Source organism: Prinia subflava, chromosome 9 (assembly GCF_021018805.1).
Source record: "Prinia subflava isolate CZ2003 ecotype Zambia chromosome 9, Cam_Psub_1.2, whole genome shotgun sequence".
NCBI lineage: Eukaryota > Metazoa > Chordata > Aves > Passeriformes > Cisticolidae > Prinia > Prinia subflava.
Genome location: NC_086255.1, coordinates 25986833 through 26007135, shown reverse-complemented (window position 1 = coordinate 26007135; position 20303 = coordinate 25986833). Strand labels below are relative to the sequence as shown.

General features: G+C 44.9%; 1 protein-coding gene across 1 annotated transcript; it reads left to right on the top strand.

The window, feature by feature from the left end:
• The first annotated feature begins 822 nt into the window (after positions 1–822).
• On the top strand, positions 823–11870 carry LRIT1 (leucine rich repeat, Ig-like and transmembrane domains 1). Its single transcript, XM_063406484.1, has 4 exons — positions 823–2026; positions 4519–4985; positions 8221–8526; positions 10837–11870. The coding sequence occupies exons 1-4, from the start codon at positions 1893–1895 to the stop codon at positions 11820–11822; spliced, it is 1893 nt and encodes a 630-aa protein (XP_063262554.1). The 5' UTR covers positions 823–1892; the 3' UTR covers positions 11823–11870.
• The last annotated feature ends 8433 nt before the right edge of the window (positions 11871–20303 follow it).

Sequence of the window (20303 nt, the reverse complement as noted above, 5' to 3'; positions counted from 1 at the left end):
TAATGTTACCTCTTTTATTTATCTGGTTTTATTAATCTCTCAGCCTACCTCCAGGTCTTTTTCTTTCTTGTTCAGAAGCGACTGTGTCATGTTAAGTAAATAGCAGCTTTCTTGACAAAGTGCAGAGCAATAGCTGCTGCTAAGGCATGCTTTATTGATTGCTGTTGATTTTTACAAATTAAGTTTACTTCTACTGCTCCTGACATTTAGTAGTAACTTAAATGTTTCATTAGTGAGGCAAAATTGAGGTTCACGAAAGCTAATCTTACAATACAGTTCTGCTTTCTACAAGTTTATTATCTGAGAGCTCCAATGGAGTGCAACTACTTTATCAGATGCATTGAAAAAAAAAAAACAGATGCAAGAGTTAATTATGTTGCATTGCCTTTTCAAGTAGAATTTAACTTCAGATGTTTCAGTCAATGTTGTGGGTATTGAGCTGAGGCACAGTCTAGGCAGCAAGGCAAGTTGACCAATGAGTACACTAAAAAAAAACCCAATAAGCTTGGTCTTAGCTTGGAGATCATTAAGGGGACTGAGAAATCATTACATCTAGAAATGGGACCTAATGGAAGTCAATGAGAGAACAACTATGGATAGTTAATGAGCAGAAATGCATTATGTTCTCATCTCTTCAGAAATAAATAATGAGATACTTGAATTTCTGGTTGAACAGCAGTAAATGTAGAATGTGAAAATGGCAGGGGGAAAAGTAATCCTTTGGGCTATCCTCTCAATAAATTATTTCTGCAAGCCTTAATTAATTATCAGAGTAACTTGTGAAACAAGCGCATGTGAAACAAGCTTATGTGAAATGACAGCACCATAAAATACCTGTTTAATAGTTAGCCCCAAACCACATCTACATTACCTTGAAGCTTTGAAAGTTCACTGCCCAGAATTATTGAAAAATTACCAGCATAATTTCATTGTGAACACAGGATGAACTCTGCATGAGAAGAGCTCCACTCCAGAAATCCTGGTGAGCAATCTTTGTCAGGAACATTTATGTAAGCATAGGTATTAACCTTCAGGTTAATTTGTACATAGATAGGTGTGTTATTGCTGCATTCTGAGTGGCAACTTCTCCTGATGTATTTCAAAAGGAAAAGCATTATCAACAGGGAGGAATGCTGGAAAAGCGAGGTCACTCTTCAGCTGACCTTAAGACAGAGCTGAGCTTTTCTTAGCACTCCTGAATCCTGCCACAGAGCCCTGCATCAGGTGGCACTCACAAAAAGGGTCCCTTTTCTGAGCTTAGCTGTGCCAGCGAGTCCGAGCACAGTGGTCAGCCCTGCAGGTATATGTTAGCCCCTGGAGAAACTGAAATATATACATTTTTACTGGGTTATTAACTGTTTATCAGTATCGGGCTTGTTGCCAACACTTCAATAATTGCTTTATCAAACTAGGAGTCTTTAAAAGAAAATAAAGCTTTTAAATAGCATCACTATCTATATACATTTTAGTGTTTCTTAGATAGAAGGCTTACATTCCATTAGCAGAAATAACCGTTTTAAATCTTCCCAATAAATCTGGGAGGAAGTAAATTATTGCTAATCCTGGTCAGATAACAGTTATCTTGCCTGTGATGTAGGTCCCCCCAAAATATATTTGTTTTTTTCCTGCATGAGAGCCCCAGACTGCCAGAGGAGGCTGTTTTGAAGGAAGAAATGCCGTTCGTACGGTTCCAGGAAGCAATAAGCACCTTCATGAAAATAACTCAAGTCCCCATCCTTAATCCCTGCCTATCCTTTTTTATCTGATGGACTCAGCGCGGGCTGGAAGATCACAGTGTGGCTGAAAACAAAAGGGAGCTAACAAGATGTGAGCGGCCGATGGATGGGACACCGGGCGAAGCCCTCCACGCTGCCTAGGGCCGGGGGTGCTCCATGCCCGGGGCCATGTGGCCGGCGGTGACCGTGCTGTGCTGCTGGGCGCTGGCGGGGCTGCCCCGCGCCGCCGCCTCCTGCCCCTCGCAGTGCAGCTGCGCCTTCCACAGCCTCGGCGAGGGCACCAAGGCCAGGTACGCGGGCGCTGCGCGGGCCTCGGGGGGTGTCTGCTCCTCCGCAAGGATGCTCGCAGGAGGAAATGTTGTGTCTGCACTTTGTGGCCATTATTGTTCCAGTTGCTCTGTGCTCTAGCTATATTTGCAGAGGATTAGCTTCTGAAAACACAGTAAGCTGATTTCAGAGAAAGCATTCGGGCATCTCCTCTGTGAGAACAGAAATGACATAATTATTGCTGGTGTAACGGCAAAAAAGGAATAAAATTTAAACAATATATATATTTTTTTACCATTATGCTGAAAATTCTGGTTCTAAAAGGTTTTATTCTGCTCTGCTGGTTTGTTGCTAAAGAGTGACTAGATTTGATTCATGCTGTGGTACCAAACCCAACAATTTACTTGAAAAATCCTTCAGCTGGAGATTTTAGGAATAGCAATAGACTTTAGACAAGAATGAACTAAAAAACCAGACTTAATTTAAAAAAGGAATAAAAGAAGCTTACTCTCAGACTGTAAATTTTCCGTTAAAAAGGAAGACAAGACCAGAGGACATCCATCTTTGAACGCAAAGCCATTGCACATACATTTCTCTGGAGGACTGTTTTAAGAGTCCTTCTAAAGGGTAAGCACAAAGTATCTGACTTAAAGAAAATAGAGGCCATATTTTCATACGGTGTGGTTCACAGCAGAGGAGGTTTTGGGACAGCAGAGGAGATACAGGATTTGCAAAATGCTTTGTAATAAACCTTTTCTAGATTGAAATATTTTTTCATTTCTAAAGTGAGGTATTTTGGAACCCCATGAAATAGCTCTGCTTTCTTATCTCTTTTATGGTGCTATAGATTTAATACTAGAAACTTTCCCAGTAGGAAAAAGCATGGTGGAGACACAAGTAGCCTGCAATTGTTAAAAGGGAGTGCAACAGCGTGAGAGCCAATTATTGCTCCATAAATGTCACAGTTCCCAGGGGAATTTCCTGTCAGTGACTAGAAAAAGCTGTTGTGCATTTTAGTAAGATACATAATAAAGAAAATATCCATTAGTCCCTTAAGGAGCATAATACCACCTTTTTTTCCCTGCATTATGATTCATATTTCTCACCAGAAGAAGATTATCTCATAGATTAAATGTTTAGTGCTTACTGACATAATTTAGGGACACTATGAGAAACATTCTGCTTTACTGCCATGGTCTTTCTGTTAGTAAACAGGTTGTGACATGACTACACAAAGAAAAATGTTTTACTGAAAGTGGGTTTCTGGATTTTTCTTGATATATTTTTATTTTCCTCAAAATCTCAACTTTCAGCAGAGGGTGGGCAGGATTTAATACCACAATAAAAGTGTAGGGTGAGAGTAATGTACTGTGTTTTGATTATAAATTAACAATTTAACCGTAGGCTCTAATAGCATTTAAATCTCATAAATCTAATAAAACTGCCTGAGCAGTTCAGCAATGTTATATGTTTTTGTTGATAGTGGAGGAATAATTGCTTTCAGCCAAAACCAGTCTGGTTTTGACAGCTTTGTAATATTCTGTTTATAGAGGCAGTGTGATGGGAAAATGTTACTTGACTGATCACATTACATTTCTTGTGGTGTCTCGTTCAGCAAGTGGAGTGGAACACGCCTATCTCACCTGTTACCTTTTCCAGGTGGCTTGGTGTTTTGTTAAGAACTTGCCTTCCCCTGCTTGCTGATAGGAAAATTAATATTCACTCTGAGAGACCTGTTTTGTCTCCCTTCACTTCTCACGGCTCTCTACAATCCCAAGTCACAATTTTTTGTATGAAGGCTGCAAAAATGCAGTACAGGCTTTTCATGCTTTGACCTCTAGAGATTAGAAATGGGGAGGAATGTTTAAAACATAAATCTGCCTTGTTTTCAGTATAGCATTTTCCAAAGAGTTAATTTTCTGTGCTTTCTCTCTCGTGACTATACGTGCCTGCGCTGCAGTGACTGCTACCATCTTTACTCACCTCCACAGTAAAGCAGAGCTTACTCCTGAGTATTTCCAAGGAGTGGTTAGCTGCTTTCTTATCCTCATTTCTCAAACCAGACTTCCTGTGTCATATTTAGTCTATATAACTTCTTGTCCTCTCGCATGTCAATAAGGCTTCTTTTTGTAGGGCTTTTATAGTTCAATTGATGGATCCTTTTGTTTTAACTTGCACTAGAATCCTCTGTTGTGCATGAATGTTGTCAATGCTGTCTATCATAAGTGCTCAAAAAAACCTGATAGCAAAACCCAAGAGGAACACTAAACAGGCCAGATGTGGACTCACACCATCCAGGAGAGGTGCAACACTGCAGTCAGAAGGCACACAGGAATTACTGCAAGGTGATGTATTTACAGGCATGGTGCAGAGATCAGCAGCAAGAAAGAAATGACACAAAGAAATCTTGTGAATAAAGGAAGACAGATCAAAATTCTGCATTAAAATAAGGTTCCAAATCTTTGCAAAATAAAAGAAAATCACATCTTTGCTTGATCTTGTCTCTCCCCACCAGGACAGTGCTGTGTAATGACCCAGAGATGACCCTCCCTCCCGTGAACATCCCTGTCGATACAACCAAGCTCCGGATAGAAAAGACAGCCATCCGCAGGGTGCCAGGAGAGGCTTTCCACCTGCTCCACAACCTGGAGTACCTCTGGATGCCCTACAACTCCCTGGCCAGCCTCAGTGGCATCACCTTCAAGGGCCTTCGTCGTCTGCAGGAGCTGAGGCTGGATGGGAACAACTTAATATCCTTCCCCTGGGAAAGCCTGGCTGGCATGCCCCAGCTGAGGCTTCTGGATTTACACAACAATGAACTCACCTCAATCCCTCCAGAAGCTGCTCGTTATGTCAAGAACATCACATACCTGGACCTGTCCAGCAATAAGCTGATGACTCTTCCTCAGGCTCTCATTGCCACCTGGGCCAACCTCCAGGCTGTTCCCTACTTCCCCAATGATAACTCCAAGATCATCCTAGGTAAGAGAAGCGCCTGCCATTTTGCAGGGAGAACAAATGTCAAGAGTTCCTCATCTTCTTGCAGCATTTTCACCCACTGTGGTCACCATAGCTAGGACACTGCTATTATATGTATACAATTTAATACCCCAAATAATGTGTGTGAATTCATTTGCATATTAACAAACTCACCTCGGGCTCATCATGCCCATCTCATTATGCCATAAATTTGATTATTTGCTTAGATCTTTGCAGCACAAAATTGGTGACTTGCTCAAGGCTTTTTAGTTATTGCCACTGCCATTTTGGATAGAAATACAAATATGTTTACAGCTCTTCATCATTTGTGTGCTCTTTTCTAATAGCACCATGTTTGGAATTGACCCATTTTAAGCAGAACTTAATAAAAGGATGGATAATTTATTATGCCTAAATTAAAGAGGAATAATGCCATGACTGAGCATAAAATCTGGGTCAGAGCTGCCAGTTTGTCACTTCCCAGAGCCTTGTTTATCTGTTCACACAGAATTAAACCCTAGTGTACCCAAACACACCAAGATAGTGCTGCCTTGAAGGGCAGCGGTGAAGCTGCAAGAATACCCTTTTTGGGGGCAGCTCTAGGCTCCTCAGAGGTGTGGCTTAGAGGCAATTGTCCATTTTTGTGTCAGGGTATCTCACAGCTGACTCTCAGCAGCAGGATGCCCAGGTGAGGTTTTGAGCACATTCCCTAGCTCATGGCATCATTACACAGCCATTGTTCACTGTCCAGATCCACGGCAGGTTGATGATGGCTCAGAGCTGTTGCCATCTGCTGACCGAGCCCCTCTGACTGTGTTTGGTCACTGAGGTGTGGGCACCTGCATGTGCAGCCTCTGCAGGCAGGGCTGGGAGTCCAGGCACCTGCTGATAGTCTCAGCAGAGGCACTGCACGTTTCCTCTCACTCTGGCAAGTACCTGCTGCTCTTTGTTCCCTTGGTAAACCTAGGGAGGTGAAGCTGTTAAAACCTGATTGCAGTGGAAAGAGATACAAGACTTTAAAAAGATACAAAATACCACCTACAAAAGTTTTAGTGTCCCTAGCAGATGTTGCTGAAGGTTTCACAAGCATCAGGAGAGGAGCAGGTGTTTCATTATCCTGTTTAGCCAGATGCAGTAACAATTTCTTTAAGCCAAAACTGGCAGTTTGGGGTTGCCCATTTCATTTGTGGCAAGACTGCCTAGATGATACTTTTCCCTTTTTATTTTTATAGTCAAGCTACATGTAAAAATGTTATTCCATTCAATATAGTTTAGGACAGTGTTTTATCAAGAAGAACAGACCATGCCTTGATGCACGTGGCCAAACAGAATAATATCCAGCTGTGCACAGGTTGCTTGTGCCAGGATCCTAAAAAGTTCATGTAGCCATATGAGTATAATGCTAAAATTAATGCAGTAATGGACAGACACTCCAGCTTCTAGGTCCTATCCTGTGAACACCCATAGGAACCAGGTAGTTAAAATGCATGTCCCTCACAGGAGCAGGCTGGGAAAACACAGCTGTTTCACTCTGCTCATGACTGTTTCTCATGGAGGTATAAAGAATCATGAATTATAAAAAGAGCCCAGTCCACTCCTTGTCTGCGGTTCATCACTCCTTCAAGGAGAAGTAATTCCTGTGCTAAGTTGCTGGCCAATATTCTGTGCCAAGGGTGCAAGCTTTTCCACATAAGGACGGTCCAGGTGAGCCCATGGAACTGTGCTGCAGGGGCAGAGGCCTCACTGGACTTTGTGGGTGCTGCTGCTTCAGCTGGGGCTGGGGCACCTGCCAGGGAACCTGGGACCAATTGTCATCTAGTGCATGAACTAGAAAATGCTAGCAAAAATGCGTAAAACAACAAAGCCAAGCTGAATGTTCATTATTTACTTAGTCCCCTTCACTTTAACATATTAATTTATAAGAACTGACCTCCTGCCAAAACCCATCGCTTCCAGATCCTTTTTAAGCCCAGGGAAAAAGATATGGAACACACTCAGAAGAATTTCTTCAGCAGCATCTTTTAAAGCAGTTTGAGGGAATATTAGTACTCTTCCCTTTCAGGCAGGTGCCAGCCCCCAAGCATGTCCGTGGGCTGTGCATGGAAAAGAGGAGGTGCCGCCCCCTTGGCGGGAGCAGAGCTCTCTCCTGTGGCAGGCAGGCTTCTGGCTTAGGCTTCAAACGTGTGCCTGCAGTTAGAAGACATTAATATCCCTGGTGTCAATTCTGCTAGCTAAAATCATTACAGACCACAGCCTGTCCACAGCACAGCTGGGTGTGAACATTTGTAAGTAGGATGACACAGATTTAATCAGAATACAGCAACTTCTGTTCATGGATATGCATTGTTCTAGTTCCAAATTTGCTTTTTCAGTGCTATATCCATAGGTCTATTTTTAAAAATATATCATTTTTTCAGAATTAGAATTCAATAGGTACAAACTGGAGAGCAGAATAAAGAGGAGAAACATTCCAAGAGTCTGAAACAGGAGTGTGTTTTTCAATACATCTCTTTCTGTGTGTATAGCCTTAATATCGTTATGGTCTATCTATGTTTTTTATATACCATAACAGCCACACTCTCCAATTTAATCCTTAAAATAGTTCTTTCATCTTATCCAGTATAAATTACCATTTCAGGAAAAAGCAACCAATTACTAAAATAATGAAAATAACTTAGAATAAAACAGGGCTGGAAGAGAACGATGATAGGCAAGCTGGATCAGCTACAATTATTACAGGTGTGAAAAGTGGCGTGACAATCTGGCTAATATTCTAAGAATGTCCAGTGAGAAGAATTTTCTGTCCTGTCTGAGACTTCATAGTCTCTTCATGCCAAAAGAATCCACAGCCTTTCTCCAATAAGTACTTGTTTTTTTATCCTGGAATATGAGAAGTGTTTATAATAAATTCTTGTTTTGCTTCTTTATGTGCACAAACCACAATGTTCTCATGAAATGAATAATCCTGCTTTGAACTTAAAGAATATGACTTCAGCTCCAGATTTGGAGATACTTTAGCAAGCCATATTTATTCCATTTTGGCAACTGTGGGATCCACCAGGCTCAGCCAACAGCAGTGGGGGGACACATCCCCCACCCCACATACTCCTGCATAGGCAGTTCTTGTAGAGCAGATTGGGAGCCTATCACACCTTCTCCTACTGAAAAATAAAAGCTAAAGCGGTAGAAACAAGAGGTGCTGTTGGAATGACTTAGTGCCCTGATTTCTTTTTGACAGGCTTGCAAGACAATCCCTGGGTGTGTGACTGCAGTCTGTATGAGATGGTCCATTTCCTGAATTTCCAGTCTCCTAACATAGCCTTCATTGAGCCCAGGCTGAAATGCTCCACGCCCCGGAGCCTCGCAGGAGTCTTCTTCAGCCAGGTGGAGCTGAGGAAGTGTCAGAGCCCCGTGGTGCACACGTCTGTGGCCAAGGTGAAGACCATCCTGGGCAGCACGGTGCTGCTGCGGTGCGGCACCACGGGCGTGCCCATCCCCGAGCTCAGCTGGAGGAGAGCTGACGGCGCCCAGCTGAACGGCACAGGTGCGTTTGGGTTAAGCTCTTCTGCACACCTGGAATGAGCGAGGCACACCTGTGCTAGGTGCAATCCACTCTTGCACTGTGATTTTCTATAGACTATAAAATTACTTTACACGTTGATGTAAATATTATCAGATAAATGTGTGTTATCATGTGTAGGAAGCTGGTTTTGCTTTGTTTCATAGCAATTGTGGTGGTGACACAAGTCGAGGGATTTTCAGAATCTGTTGGAGCTAACAAAATGAAATATTTCCAACTGTAGCAATAAGCTGTTTTCAGTTAGTTAGTTGCTCAGTCACTGAAAAGGCTTCCCACTGAATTATTCTATTATTCTATATTCTGTTTATCTAGTCTTTTGCTAATTCATTAGCAAACTTCTCTGGTAGAGAAATGTTTTGTGAATTCAACTGGGATTAAGATCAGCTGCAGAAAACAAAAAAGGTTGCAAACACACAGCATTACTGATATATTAAAAGACAAAAAGCCATGAAATTGCTGAAGGATACAACACTTCAGTGGGAGTGTCCCCAAGGAATCATTCCCGCTGACAGACTGACAAGCTCTCTTGGGGAAAAGGTCTGTGAAAGAAACTCTGACCACCTGGTCTAAGCACCTCTTCTGTGCTCACCGCTCTCCTGGGGGAAGCCTTCAGACAGACACTGGTTTTGTGACTGATCGTGATTTCATTTCCATTCACACAAAAGTTTGGGGCTGTAATTGCAACCCTAGTCCTTTAGTTTGTGGGGAATTTAGGGATGAGACCCTTGCTCTGCTGAAGACAGTTGTCCTTAGCTTGTTGTCCTAGAAGTTTTCAGTCAGGACCTGAACCTTCTTGCCTCCATCCTGCCCTGAATACTCCTGTATCCTAGTCCTGCCCTGACTTTCATACAGGATCTAAACCCAGCTGTGTATTGGGTCTGATCTTCAAAGGGTTACAGGGCTCCTCAGCGCACAGAACAGGGAATAGAGCAATTTTCTTTCACAGCAGTAGTACCATTTGTAATAAGTATCATTTTCTGGGATCTGCACAAGTCATTGCCCTATTGTGCACGATGTGCAGGATGTAGCAGAGCTGCTCCTCATAATGATAATGTGTACCCATCACACTGCATCCCTCCTGCACTTGAAAGAGAGCCACCACAAAAAATAAAACGGGATGATTTCCTGAAAACCTGTGTTGAGTTTACCTTGAGCTACAACTGAGAATGATGTCTTTTGTGCCCCATTAAATCAGATGCTAGCACCTTTCAATAAAAAGTTGTCTGGAAAGATAGGTTATTTCTCAGCAATGGCAGCTTCTGTGCCACTGCTATAATGTGACTATTTGAAATGCTGGTGTTCTGAGCAGAAAGGAGTGAGAAACAGTCCACAGTCTGTATGTATAGGTAATCGCCTTAAGTAAACCCATAGCTTTATGTTTTTTAATATACTCATTCAGTAAATAATTAAACTGAAAAAGTAACTTCTGTTACCTTCTATTTCACTGCCATTGGAAGCGGCCATTTGCCAAGGCTGGATCCTGACCCCGAGAGGTCTTGGGAGAAGTTTGCATCCTCTTACCTGTGCCTTTCAGATGTCTCCCTGGTTTACCTTTCAGCAGGAAAGGGCTGAGGCAGCATGTGCCCATCCTAGGGAGGCTGCTTTATAATGAAGAGGGTGCTTTACCCTTCCACAAGATCCCAACTCTTTTTTTTTTTCTCTGCAGCAACAGAAAAGGCAAACCCCACTAGTTTTAAGCTGCAAGTAAATCACGTGAGCAAACCACTCAGCTATGTACAAATCATTTGTATTGATTACACCTGTGTAAGGACAAACACCTGCAATAATTAAACAGTAGAAAGGATATTATCTTTCAACTATTTTCCCATATACTCTAGTCTAGTCTGTGTGTATTTATTACAATAAAATCTCCACTGTTTGTATTTTCTTTGCCTCCATGGTCTGCATCGAATTCTCAAATAGATCATGTTGCTGCCTGCTCCTTCCACTCTTTGAAGTATGGCACCTACATAAGAATTTTCAAGCTTTTATTTTTAATGGAAGAACCTTTCCTGTTATGTTTTCAAGTGGTACGTCAATTTGGAGGAAATAGCATCAAATTTTTCACTGAAGAAGTTTAAATCTTGACAAAATCTATTTATAGTCCTTTTCTTAGACTTACTTTGATTTTGTAATTTTCTTGCTGGCAATGATGATTCTTTATTATATACTTTATCAAGCAGATTTTTGGTGATGGAGTCTTCATATTTTACAAACATGGAATTGATTCCATTTATTATTGCCTGTTTATTTAACATGTTTCCTGCCTTGCAGTTCACCAAGAGATTTCCAGTGATGGGATGAGCTGGTCTATCCTGGGCCTGCCTGTAGTCTCTTACCTTGACTCTGGAGAGTACATCTGTAAAGCAAAGAATTTCCTGGGGGCAACGGAGGCGTTCATCTCACTCATCATCACAGACTCCGAAAGCACGGACGACCCTGGCTCCAGTGCCAAAGGCACGTGGAACGGGAAGGCGAGCGGCATGGAGGCAGCTGCCTACAACGACAAACTGGTGGCAAGGTACGTCATCACCACCTCCACCGTGCCCACGCTGGGGGCCGGCGCGGGCACCGGGGACAGCCTGCTGCTCCCGGCTGCGGCACAGGACAGCAACCCCCAGGAGCCGCTGGTGAGCCCCACCGCGGGCCAGCAGGAGCCGGAGAGGATGGTGAGGTCTGTCAGGGTCATCGGGGACACCGACCAGAGCATCACCCTGGCCTGGAAGGCGCCCATGGCGAAGAACACCACGGTGTTCAGTGTCCTTTATGCCGTCTTTGGGGAGAGGGACATGCGGCGCATCAACGTGGAGCCAGGCAAGACCAAGGTCACTCTGTATGGGCTGCTGCCAAAGACCAAATACATCGTGTGTGTCTGTGTCAAAGGGCTGATCCCCAGGAAGGAGCAGTGCATCATATTCTCCACAGATGAAGTTGTCAGTGCGGGAGGGACGCAGAAGCTCATCAATGTGGTTGTCATCAGCGTGGCCTGTGTCATCGCCGTTCCTCTGACGCTGGTGGTCTGCTGCGGAGCACTCAAACGGCGCTGCAAAAAATGCTTTGTGCGAAAACCCAAGGACGTGCAGGAATCCTACGTCACCTTTGAAAGCCTGTCCCCCGGGGCCAAGGCCAAAGGCGTGGAAGGGGAATACCTGACCAGGCACACCCCCGACGAGTCCAACCGGCTGCTGTCTGCCCGCTCCAGCGTGGACTCGGAAGCCATACCAAAGATGGAGGGACAGCCCAATGAATACTTCTGCTGACAGGACCTGGGCTGTCAGCTCGCCCAGCGTGGCTGTACCTGTGACTCTGCTCCCACACTGCAGGCCACCCTGGCCATGCTTCTGTCTCTGACATGTTCTGGAAGAGGATGCAAGAGGGCAGACGGTGCCCAAGATTTACAGAAACATGTTGCTCAGACCATTTGGGGCTAGCTGCTTTGTACCCAGTCAAAAACTTCTGAGATAATGGCCTCATTCTCCTGGACTCCTTTTTTTGTTGTTGTTGTTTTTTCCTGTCAAATGAAGTGCACACTCTAAGTGTGAGGACACTAAGCAACATTTCTGAGTGTGCTCTGGTTGTTTAGGACCTGCTCTACTAAATATGCTATGTATTTTATTCTCAGCTCTTTTGATGTTCTTTTGGTTGACAAGCCAGGGGAGTATTTAGTAAATTTAATAAAAATACTCATGAAGGTGAAGATGAAGAGTCTCACCTTTTACATCCCCCATGTTTGCATGAAACATGCAGCTTGATGCTTAATAGATCACTAAATACAGATGTACAGCAACTGTTTCTAATATGCCCAACATAATCACAACTCAATGCTCTGAATTCAGAGAAATGTGCAAAGAAGAGACAAAACCCAATCCACTCCTAGGAATGCATAATAGAGAGCATTTGCTGATTGCATTTTGGCCCTAAACTCTGTTCTAAATAGATGGAACAACAGCAAAGGTCTTTCAGTATCAGTCCTAGCTGGCATTTTGTACCTGTATTGTAATTAGTAGAATATGTTTTATACTAGCTGTGCTAGATAAAAATCATACAATAGCCTACTTTGCACGTTGTGTGTGGTGGTGTAATGCTGTGTAATCATACTGGAAAAACCTACATTAGACAGTTTTGTAAAAATCTCCCAAACCAGCCCTGTCACTGCTGCCTGTGCTCCTGGCAAAACTGATGGTGAAGGTCCACATGATCAGCCAGGCACTTGTGACTTGGTCATGGAAAGAAGTTGCTCTGTGCAAAACAGGAGAAAGTGATGTGGTGTCAGCCCACTGGCCATGCACACACCAGCCATGCCTATCTATGGTCTCAGTCATGGCACAGGCTCAGTGCAGTTTTTTGGGTTTCAAACATTTTACAAGTTCAAGGACCCTGAAAAAAACCTGTTTAATATTAATGTACTTTCATAGGCAGGGTGAACTGATCAGTCATTTAAGTTGTGCAACTTCACTGGAATTGGAATCTGAGTGCTTATCACAAAGTAATTCCCAGATGGGTAATTTTCCACTCAAGTCCCTCAGGTAGTAATACTGTATGTAAGATTTTTCTCTTTGTAATAAATATTATTCATGAAGAACATTATCTATGTTCTGCCAAATGTTGAATGGAAAAGATCCCGCCGAGCTGAAATGCTAACAGATAAAGCTTGCTGAATTGTTCTGAAATGTGTTTGTAAATTTATTGGAAGGATTTCCACTCATGTTCTGGATATGTATGTACACTGTGGCTTACTGGTTGGAATGGAGCCCCGTATGGATTTTGCAAGTCCTCTTTGGACAGAAGGATTTCACTTATGTCAGATTACTTGGCCTGATGGAAGAAGCAAGTCAACACAGATACCAGCGACAGGAGTACCTCACAAATGTCTCTGACAGAACTCCCTGTATTCCTTGCATTAATGATAAGGAATTTCTCCTGTATTGGGAGAATTTGCCAATCCCTATATAAAATAATTCATGCTACTTCTATATCATGACAGGCAAAAGAATTATAAAAGAAAGGCCTCATAAAATCAGGCCTGCCCTGCTAAATTGCCAAAGTTAACCTGTCACCACTTCTAGGTAATTTGCAAGTTCCCATATGAAAACAATCTTGGTATGATAACTTGTTAGCCTAGCCACCTATTCCTGGCTTGAAAAACAAATGCAATAACAAAGGATTTGTCCCATGAGAATCAGTAAAGAAAATATGTAAACAATCCAAGAACAGAGAGATTGGATGGACAAGTAGAACACCTTTTACTAACCAAAGGAGTAACTGGCAAGAAAGCTATTAACCAAATAAAGTTGCACCCGAGGTCTGTAAAACCTGTGTAAAATGAGTTGTTGAATAAAGAATTGGCTTTTCCTGCATGAAGAAAACGGAGTCTGGGCTGATCACAGACTCTGCTGACCCGAGGCGCTGGCGGGAGGAGGCAAAGCCGGGCCGGGACTGAGAGCGGAATGGCACAGGGCCGAACGGAGAGAGCGCAGGGAAACGGGATGGGAGCGGCGAATGCACCGAGCGGAGAAAGGCGGCGGCTGCAGCGGGAGCGAGACCGCACAAAATACACAGAGACAAGAGAAAATACAGAGACAAGAGAAAATACACAGAGACAAGAACCGAGCGGAGCGGGAGCGAGCGGGGAGCGCGCAGGAACGGACACAGACACACGGACACAAATACACACAGACACACAGAAACAAATAAACAAACACAGACATACAGAAACAGACACACAGAAACAAACAAACACAGGAACAAACAGAGACACAAGCACAGCTCCCGGGCAGGCGCCGCCCGGGGGCTGAGCATGGACCGAGAATGCATCGCGGGGGAGCCAGCGGCCGAAAAGCCGCGGGGAATCCGCTGCGGAAGATCCGCACCGCCGAGGGTAACACCCGCGAAATTACGCACAAAGGCCGCGGGGTGAAGTCCAGACTGTGAATTCAAAAAAGGGAAAAAATATGGGAAATCCCGGACCACGAATTTCAGCTGACGAACTAGCGATAATACATGTGTGGGCACCTATATAGCGCAAACAGGACGAAAGAGGGTAAAAAAAAATACGAACTTTATTGCTACGGTGTAGAAAACAGCGCGAGAGTAGATGTACGAAATGCCTTTTCTATCGATATGGTAGCCACATGGTATTTTATTAGAAATTCGTTTAAAAAATGACAATCTGCTGAGGGAGCGCAGCTGCTGCGGCACCCGCCCCGCGGGCTCCAGAGACCTCTCGGTCGGTACCTCCTGTGTCTGCAGCTCCATTCTGTTCCCTGTACCCACGAACGATGGAAAGGCTACCTTTTAATCCCGCTTTTCATGTTGAAAAGACTATTAAAAATGTTCTAGCCACTTTGAACCTGCCTCCAGTCTCTGCCGTGTGAACTCGCCGGCCGCACGGAAAGCCGGAGGACGGAACCTGTGTGCGAGGCCTCTGTGCAAAGGCTCCGGCGGGGCACAGCCCCCGGGCAGCGCGGGGGGAACCGCTCCGCTCCCCGGGCGGCCGCGGGGGAACCGCTCCGCTCCCCGGGCGGCCCCGCTCGGGTGAGCTCTGCCCCGCAGAAAGCCCCGATCTCCGGCGGTTCGCAGCTCCCTGCGGAACGCGCGGGCCGTGCGGGCGGCAGGGCCGGAGCGCGTTCCCGCTGTCGGCTCCTCCCCAGCGCTGACGCTGCGGTGCCGCTCCCTCGGCCCCGCCCGGTCCCTGCGCGGGATTCCCGACAGCCCCGGGCTCTGCCGCGGGCTGGGGGCCTTCGGAACCTGTTCTGTGCTTGTTTTCGGAGTTTTCCCCCTTTCGCGGCCGTTAGAGGTTTTTTTCCTGTTGCTTTTCCCCCGCGGGTGTTGGGGGCAGGCGGGATGCGGCAGCCCCGGCTCCGCCGCCGCCGCTGCCCGGGCACTGCGGGGTTCAGGGTCCAGTCCCTGCGGTGGGAGCACAACCGGCCGCGTTTGCTGGGTCCTCTCCCCGCAGCAGCTGCAGGATGGCAGCGGCCGCAGCTCCTTTCTCTTCTCGCCCTCTCCTTTTTCCCTGCGGGCAGCACTGACCCCCCCGGCTCCAGCGCGAGTGGTTTCTGACTCTGTTTAATGATGGACTTTCTCCTGAGTCTCAACTATTTCGACTTTAAAACAATGGTAATTTATCTCAATTTCCCCTAAAGACATTGGACATTATTTTTCTCATGCTGTGAGGCCCTGCGTCAACGACATGACTGGATTGAATAAGTTTTGTTGATTGTAATCGGTATTTATGTATCTTGACCCGTATTTAATAAATAACCGGTAATAGCCTTAATAAGATGCAAATTGTTTTAATATCAGAATATAAGAGCTTTTTAAATTAATAAGAAAGGGGGAGATATCGTGACAGGTAAAAGAATTATAAAAGAAAGGCCTCATAAAATCAGGCCCGCCCTGCTAAATTGCCAAAGTTAGCCTGTCACCACTTCTAGGTAATTTGCAAGTTCCCATGTGAAAACAATCTTGGTATGAGAACTCGTTAGCCTAACAACCTATTCCTGGCTTGAAAAACAAATGCACCTGCAGTAACCAAAGGAGTTGTCCCATGAGAATCAGTAAAGAAAATATGTAAACAATGCAAGAGGAGAGAAATCTGATAGACAAGTAGAACTCCTTTTACTAACCAAAGAGTAACTGGCAAGAAAGCTATTAACCAATTAAAGTTGCACACGAGGTCTGTAAAACCTGTGTAAAATGAGTTGTGAGAATAAAGAATTGGCTTTTCTCACATGAAAATAATGAAGTCTTGGCTGACTGATTACAATACTTCCATCACTGGACTGTGTAGATTTTTAGGTTTACAAATAAACTTTCGTAAAACTATATATTTTAATGCAGCAAATCAACTGATGAAACATGGTATGTAACAGATCTTTATAAATAAAGTTCATTTGTCCCAGCCTGATTGTTTGAGTCAGGAAAAACCTGTCTTTCCAGCAGCAGTTTTTGTGCTGAGCTGCAAGGAGTGCTGTATGTAGGCTGGGTGCTGCCCAGCTATGCAGCAGGAGCACTGGGCTGTGCAGAACCCAGCCTGCCGCGGCCCTGCAGGGGTGAGCGCCTGAAGAACCAAGGCTGTCCTGAAGTTTTCCTGTGGTGAACAGAGCGCACCTACTGCCCAGCGGCTTTCCTGTAAGTCAGGTCTGCAGGGGCTGACTGGGAACCAGAAAAAAATCCCTTTCAGCTGACTGGAGACATGAGCTGGGCCATTTGCTGCAGCCAGCCCCGGTGGGGAGCAGCTCCCACCCCCTCAGAGCCTCGGTGTGTGAGCTGGCTGTGGAGAAGGCAGCAGCTGGGCCAGCACCGGCACTCTGCTCCTGCTCCACCCAGGGATCACCCTGGGCATCCACTGGGGTGTGCTCAATTTTACAGACTCCAATGGGTATTTTTTGCACTTTGAATAAACAGTGATCTCAAATAGAATAAACGTCACTTCTCTCATTGCTGTGCCCTGTCTCTCACTGTCTCATAGATGAAGCAGCCCAGTTCATCATCTCAGCTGCTGCTGTTCAAGATAAGCCTTTCTCTACGGCACTCACTGGTGGTTCATACACAATAAGCAACAGGTAAAACCTTGCACAAGCTCTGTCTTGTCTGGCATTGGTCAGCAGACAAACCCTGTAGTTGCTCAGTTATGAGTGAAATTTCACACCATTAAGGAAACTGATGTGATTTCAAGGCTCTGGGTCAGATTTTCAGTGGTTTCAGACACATAAATATAAATACCTCATGATATTTTCTGTTTTATTGTCATGGAAGGGCTGTTAGGCACCTGGTTTCAGCAAGGTAAGGAGTAAACCTTTTCTTTCTTGATTAAAGTCAATTCTCTAGATGTGCTGTAAGAACCAAAGCCAGCATCTGCTATTGCACTCCCTTTTAACAAGCTTGGACTGGATATTACCATGCCCACTAAACCACATTACGCCAAGTCATTTTTGACCTTGATACATGCACTGTCTGAAACACCCAACTGCAGCCCTCAATGCTGATGTCCCGCCCAGCAGTGATTTCTAACACTGAAGGCTGTGGCAGAGGGACTAAGTGAAAAGCATCAGCCCAGACTGGATTTCTTACAAGAAATGTCATTTCAAGATGGAGTTTGACTCCCTGGCCATAGCTGGCGGCACACAATGGGTGAGCTCTTGGCATTTGCTTTGGCAATCAGTGCAGTCTCCACTCCACAGCAGACACTGTCTCTGTGGAGATTTATTTTGACAGCTTGAGTTTTAGACAGCTTGTTCTGCATTTTGGCTTCAGCCAGGATGCCACATGATCAACATGTGATCATCAACACAAGAGCAGCTGAACTGAGTGGACATCTGCTGTCACAATAGTGACCATTACATTTACAGGCGGACATAAACTGGGCTGAATCACAAAGGCAGCAAAATCCCAGTCCAGTAGGGAACAGAAGCACAATGACTGTGGCTAACACTGGGGGATTTATTTCCCTTACTTCTCCCTCCCCCCTTTCTCTGCCCCCTTCTCTCTACCCTAATTCATCCAGTTTTGGTAAGTGATTCACCACTGGATTCTCAGGTTAATACTGAACCTTCTGAGTACACTTGGCATTTGGATATGTTTAGATAAATGGCCTCTCAAGCAGCAAATACATATCAGCCTGAAAACAGACAGAGCATTGGCCCATGGTACTAACACCATTCTTTGAAAGGCCATTTTGGGAATGGCCGTGTGGGAAAACAACTGCAACTCTTTTCAAATTGTTTTTTTCTGTTAAGCAGTTCAATTATTTGAAATAAGCTATTTCCAACAGACATCCCTGGATATCATTTTGCTTCCTGCATCCCAGGACATTGAGCACCTAATCTGTTCCTTAAGATATACATAGAGGGAAACCCCAGTAGTTTATAAACTGCTAAATAAATAACATTTCACTTTGGATGAAAGATTTTTTGAAGACGTGACTTAGCTGCCACATACTTTAAGACCCTCCCCATGGGCCATGCAAGAGGAGTGGGAGGTGGCAGTGAAGGCCCTTCCCTTCAAGCAAAGGAGGTTTTGGGCCTTAAAAGTGGTGAATCCCTCTGCCTGTCCCTCCTGGTGCCATTGGCACAGCCAAATGTCCAACCCAGAGCCATGAGAGCTGTTTTCTATCCACCTGCCATGAATGCCAGGCACTGATGGGTGTCTCCATCCCTTGTGGCTCCCAGCATGACTGAACACGCAATGACCTGGGGGCTTCACTGATCCCATCACAGGGAGCTATAGCGTCCCCTCTAAAGCTGAACAGATCAAGGCACTGATCTTCTTCTGCCTCTGCTGAAAGCTTTCTGTTCCCAGGCCCTGCAGCTCAAACATGGCCAAACTCCAGGATCTGCTCCTGACACCCAGGGGTTTTCTACCTAACTACATCATAAATAGTTTGTCACTGTTATTGCCTGTTGTAACAGGTAAAATAATATTATTGCAGTAAAATTGTATTATTATGGTTTCATTATATACTATCATATGGAATTATTTCATTCATTATTATATACTATTTTATATTTTGTATTATTTCATTATTGTAAAACTGTATTTATTATTATTGTAAAATATAAAATTATTATTACTCAAATAATATAATTATTAGGGAATAGTTTCATGGCAGACCATGGAAAGAGACCAAAGGCGTTGGTGACTGTGGCATTTGCTGGGTGGGAGTGGGGGTCCCTGAGTGCCTCTGCTTCAGTGGCTGATGGATGATGGAGAAGGACACACCCTCCCATGGCAGGCAGCTGCCACTGCTGCTCCTGCAGCATCCTCAGTTTAGCCAGCCAGCCCTGCTGATGGGTGCCCCCTCTATTGCTTTGGTTACATGGCAAGTGCACAAGGAGTGTGTGCCTCAGGTGACACGGGCTGCAGTGACACTGCAACAGCAGCAGCTTCACTAAGAAACCCCTCAGCAGCCACCACCCCCCAGTGGGGGATTTATAGCTGCTGCATCTGCTGTGCTACAGACCAGCAACTTCCTCCTTCACTCCCAGCTCACTGAGATCTTTGAATAGAGGAGTTGTTGAGATATCACATACTGCACCATGGAAAAATAAGGAATATTTCAGCTAAAACCCCCAAACCATAAAAATCCCATGTGCTTGTTGTATGTGAGGCACTGTGGGCAGTAGCATCCCCAGAGGTGTGGCTGTCAAGATGGCCACAACACTCAGAGCGCTTCATTAAAGCTTCAGAAGGCTTTAAGCATCATCACCTTGCTGTCTACAAGTCTTTCATACTTTTTCTCTTTTGCCTCTCAGGGGCAGCTCTACACAGTGCTGGCTCCTTCTCTGGACTCTTCTCTCTTCCTTCTGCAGTTCCAGCTCATTCCTTCCTGTCCCCAGCACGGCTGTCTAACCCTGTCTGTCCCTTGTACAGCAGCTTTCCTTATCCTGTCCTTTGCTCCTGTCCCTCCTCCTCACAGCAGACCCCAGCTGAGCCCCCTCCCTCACTCTGTCACACCCTCAGCTGGGAGGGCAAGGCTGTTCCACTCTTGGATATTTAACACAGCTGTAATATATACAGGGCAAGATGGCCTTTAGTACTCATTCTGTTTGTCTCCCCATACACAGGCCCACTCCTTGTGGCCCATTCCCTGTACATGCGGGACAGAAGCAGAGCACTCTGTCAGTCCCCCAGTTCATTTTGCTGATTTGCCATGAAATAAAAGCTCCTGTTGATTTAAACACTGCAGAAACAAGCCTGTGTCTTCCATAGGCTGAAAGCAGCACAATCCTGAGAGCCACATA

What these genes read in the sequence shown, in the direction of transcription:
- LRIT1 (XM_063406484.1), top strand. Translation starts at nt 1,893, where the DNA reads ATGCCCGGGGCCATGTGGCCGGCGGTGACCGTGCTGTGCTGCTGGGCG. An exon ending in GGCGAGGGCACCAAGGCCAG is followed by an intron (nt 2,027 to 4,518) that starts GTACGCGGGCGC and finishes TCTCCCCACCAG; the next exon opens with GACAGTGCTGTGTAATGACC. An exon ending in TAACTCCAAGATCATCCTAG is followed by an intron (nt 4,986 to 8,220) that starts GTAAGAGAAGCG and finishes TCTTTTTGACAG; the next exon opens with GCTTGCAAGACAATCCCTGG.